The sequence below is a fragment of the Helianthus annuus genome, chromosome 15 (genome assembly GCF_002127325.2).
Source record: "Helianthus annuus cultivar XRQ/B chromosome 15, HanXRQr2.0-SUNRISE, whole genome shotgun sequence".
Lineage (NCBI taxonomy): Eukaryota > Viridiplantae > Streptophyta > Magnoliopsida > Asterales > Asteraceae > Helianthus > Helianthus annuus.
The window spans coordinates 143,437,175-143,442,022 of NC_035447.2; the positions used below are offsets into that span (position 1 = coordinate 143,437,175).

At 36.7% G+C, this 4,848-nt stretch overlaps 1 protein-coding gene across 1 annotated transcript; it reads right to left on the minus strand.

The window, feature by feature from the left end:
• Positions 1-839: 839 nt before the first annotated feature.
• LOC110914325 (replication protein A 70 kDa DNA-binding subunit A-like) lies at positions 840-2,968 on the minus strand. The gene is made up of 9 exons (XM_022159126.1): positions 2,942-2,968; positions 2,595-2,859; positions 2,417-2,511; positions 2,117-2,119; positions 1,928-2,009; positions 1,747-1,831; positions 1,506-1,644; positions 1,198-1,409; positions 840-1,092 (listed from the first exon to the last, which is right to left on the minus strand). Exons 1-9 carry the CDS (start codon positions 2,966-2,968, stop codon positions 840-842), a joined length of 1,161 nt encoding a protein of 386 aa, XP_022014818.1.
• Positions 2,969-4,848: the final 1,880 nt, after the last annotated feature.

Here is a 4,848-nt window from a genome sequence, read left to right on the forward strand (position 1 = left end):
GATCGGTTATGCTTCCATTCGGTCTTGAAGCTTCAAAGTGGTCTGATCAGGACTGCTTCGGAACCCAGAAATCGCCCAGAAACATGGAGAAAAACCCAACATTGAAACCAGTAGCGAATGGCTCTATTTATAGGCAAAATTCAGTTTGGCACAGTTGTGCCATCGGGTCGCACGGTTGTGCACTGGCACTTGTCGGGTGACGTCATTTCTCCGATCCCGGGTCAGACAAGTGGACAACTTGCCTTAGTCACCAAATTGGCACGGTCATGCCACTGGTCGCACGGTAGTGCGAGGTTATCAGAATGTTGATCAGAAATCTTGGTCAAGCCAGTGCAAGGTCATGCGGCGGGTCACACGGTAGTGCGGTCCGGGAAAACATTGGCACCATCAGTCGCACTAGCAGTGCTTTCGAGATCAGAGGACTTGCACGGTAGTACGATTGGATCGCACGGTCGTGTGACACCTGGCAGTATCAGATTTTTGTCTGTTTCATCATAAATGCATCAGAATTTCCCAGTTTTCATCAGATTTGTCTTTTGTACTTCGTTTAAGACCTGAAAATATAAGAGTACCGGATTTGGTACTTAAACGTCGCGGTTTCGGTCAAAATTGCTTAAAACTGAAGTGTTTTGGGGAATAAAAACATGTATAATTTAACGTATATCAGTAACCTAAAGGATCGTAATATATGATATTATATATAAAAAGTGTTGAATCCAGTTTTTGAACCTCAAAACAAAAATAAATAGATTGAAAAAGTAATTTTATATAGTACCTCATCAGCATTTTCATCACCATTACCATCTCCACCAACCAACTCAGCAATTATTACTGAATCATCACATGTTTTTTTGCACAGTATACACATGATAGTCATTTTTAAGATTGAATTCTGAAACATCAATCTTAAAAGCGACCTTCTTATCAACCAATCGAGATATTTCATGCGGGAAAGATTCAGTATCATTCGCCTTCAGCTGCCTTTCTCCTATATCACTTGCAGCTAATCCAAGAATCTTCTGAACATCTCTATCAAACATAACAAAAGAAACACTACCAGTCTCATCTTGCACCCGGACTTGCACCTTGAACCTGAAATATATATAAATGCCTAAATAAGCTCCCAAATTGTATTGAAATATCAGTCTTAAACTGTTATTTATATAAATAAAATGTTAAGTAATCATCATTTCTTACTTTGTGGTGATGGATGTACATTCACTACTACATTTGGGACAAACCAAAGAAGTCGCAGGCATTTGAAGAATATCATCCGAAACATTTTCAACATTCTGTAAGTATTCACTTTTAGATATGACCTTCTTGAAACACTTACGACAGGCATGATAAAACCAACCATACTCTTCTTGCACAATCTTTATCGTCGCAACCACAACACAAGACATTTCCTGTAAAAACAATATATCCACTTGTAATGCATAGTTTGACAAACATGTAGGTGATAAACCAAACAAATAACCAAACTATATAAAAAGCCGTGAAACCTTTTCTATCTCACTAATCTCATCAACATGTTTCTTCACACCATCTGTTACAAATTCTTTATGCAATGGAAAAATAGTCTGAGACGATAGTATTGTTTGAGAAGTAGAACCACTCCCTTGTCCATGTTTCAGTATAAGACTATTCGATACCACAAATGATTAGAATTAGTATACAGATAACATGAAACGAAGTATTTGACTTCAACATCTATATACAGTACAAAATATGTTGACAAATTACCTCCTCCTTAGTTGATTAACTTCATCGATTTCTTCATTCAGAAACATTCGTGTTGCAAACTTATCACTTTGAACTGTAAATTGACCTATATGCAAAAGTATATAAATATTTAGTCAACCTGTTATTATATTGGCAGAAATAAAGAGTATAATTATGATTTGCAGAAAGTAACAAAAATTACCTTTCCATTCCTTACACTTTCCATGCTGTATAACAACCATCACATGCTCATGAGCTGGGGTTTTAGAGATGAACTCGTTAAACTGCAGAACATAATCATTCCACACAGTACATCGTAAAACCGTACCCCTACATGAAAACAATATTTGGATGACCATAAACTAAACACTAATTTATGACCGTTTTTTACAATCTACAAAATCAAAACTAAATTGAATGAATAACAACATAAAATCAAATGAAATTTATGACATTTATTAAAGTAGTAAATGAGCCACAAATTAACTATCATATTCACTTGAAGAATAAATTGTTGATCTCATTTATTACCATGATTCCACCTTAGATACAAATACTATTGATCTCATTTATTACCATTACCATGATTCCACATTAAATACCCACATTCTTGATCTCATTTATTAACATCATTCCACAGTAACTACAAGCAATGATTTGTACATGACTGAATATGTAAACGACCACTTACCAAGTCTTGAATATCGAAAGTAATCTTCTTAGTTTCTTTTGGAGGTCGACCAAAGAATTCAAGATCTCCACACCAAGCAACAGATCCAGCAACATCTATATCATCACATTATACAACAGAATAATTAAAAATTTCTAATTTTATACAGAGAAGATATGATTACAAAAATATACACTACCAACACTCAAAGATTTTAACGCCTCTCCTTGAAGAATATCTTGATAAGCTCTGAAGTTGAAACCATACTCAACACCTTGCCAATCTCTCACAGGTGTAACATTTGTGCATCGATAAAAGTTGATTTTATAGTCATGTACTACAACTTTATATAAATCTTTATTTTCACCAACACCAAATTTCGACAGAATAACAACATCTTCTTGAATTTGTCCATAAAAAACAGGTATCAAATGACTTTTAATACCTCCTTGAATCTTAGCACCCTGAAGAACATTTAAACAAAGTATTTTTTAGCATACAAACCAACAGTCTCTGATAGAACGGAAAAACACAAATACAAATTACCTTTTCATCAATGAAGATGAGATCCATTTTATAACCTTGATTCCATTTTCGAATAATCCTCGCTTTCATGTGCCACATACTTTTCCAGGATTCAAATCATTAACAAAACTAAGATTGTTACTCTCAACTGATGTTGACATGCTTCTAATTCGGAATTCGGATTGAATTCAAATTTTAAAATCCGAAATCGGAGAAGATGAGAGTGTGATCAAATATAAGGAGGGAAATGAGAAGAAAATCCTTATATAAGAAGATGATTGACAGAAGTGTGTGAGTGACATGCATTAATTGCAAATTACTTATTCCCATGTTGCCGACAATTAACCTCTGTTGATATAATGGCATTATATAAACCTTCAACCTCTGCTGGGTATTAAAGTATAGATGGATATGGGCAGATGTTTTCTTGGCAGAGGTTTAAATGAATTTTAAAGTGATTTTAAATATTAAGACTTATGATGCAATAATAACATAAGAAAGGCATTGTTGGACAGCTTCTATGGATGCCACATCAGCTTTTCTTATATCATCATGTTTTCTCCTTTTATAGAAAGTATAGATACATGATATCATGTATTTTCGGTAGATTGATAACAATTGGTTATTTCCTTATCTCTGTACATCAACTCTCCCTATTAAAATGGATTTTACTGAATCAATGAATCATAGAACATATTATACCATATTGACTTTTATGGTATTAAAGCCTTAGCTCTCTGAACCCTAGTCGCCCCACTTGTTCTTATGTGTTTTTTGTTCTTTTCTTTACATCAGATCATAGGCGAAAAATTTGCCACGACAGTAGATCCCAAATCCTCTTCTTTACATCCAGCCTACACTGTTACAAACATTCAAAACAAGGTTTGAACCATTGATGGCATCAAAGTTACCTATTCTTCATGGGTAAAATTGTTCAAGTTGCATGCTAAAGCCTACAAAGTTCTGGATCATGTCGATGGAATAGACCCTCCCACAGAACCTGATGAAAGCTACGGCGTGTGGACAGAGATTGATGCACTCATCCTCCAATGGATCTATGCGACTTTGGCAGACGACATACTAGTTCGTGTCCTGGAAACTGAAGGTACAACAAGGATGATATGGGTCAATCTGGAAAACATTTTCCTCAATAACAAAAGGCCTCGTGCACCGACATTATGAGTTCACGAATTTAACACTTAGTGCATGCTCGTCATTAGACAACTAATGTTACAAACTCAAAGAGGTTGTCGATCAATTTGGAGATGTCGGTTTTTCCAGTAAGTGAGGCAAGATGAGTGTTACAGCCTGTTAGACGACTTCCCTCTGAATATGATGTTGTATCTGCTATTATTAATCAAAACTCGCCAACTAGGGATGAGGCTAGAACTATGCTTCAAAGGGACCAATAGAGGCATGCGGCTTGACACAACCCTAATCAATTTGTTATGGTTAGTACTCAAAACCCAACTAAGTCCACAAACTTTCAAAACCAAAACCTACCTCTAACTACATACCCTCTGACCCAACCCGCTAATATAACTACTCAACCTATGACCCTAGTTGGACTAGGGGATGTGATCATGGATGGTGTGGTGGTCGAGGCCGAGACAGGAATTCACAAAATCCCCTCAAGGTGGAAAAGTACTACACAACCTCTTCCTACCCCATATAATTAGTGGAATGTACCCCTAAGCTCTTACCCCTTACCCCTCACACCCCTAGACTCCCACTCCAGCAGATTATCCTCATACCAGGCCCATATGGCATATCAAAACTCACTGGACCATTCATACCTTCCTACCCAGTGGTATCCGACGGCCCAAACATACCTAACGGGCCCTCTAACACCAGCCCAGACACAACACTTTCAACAAGCGGCAACCTTAGTATGGCAACTCAGCGGCTCTTAATGCTCTCACATCACT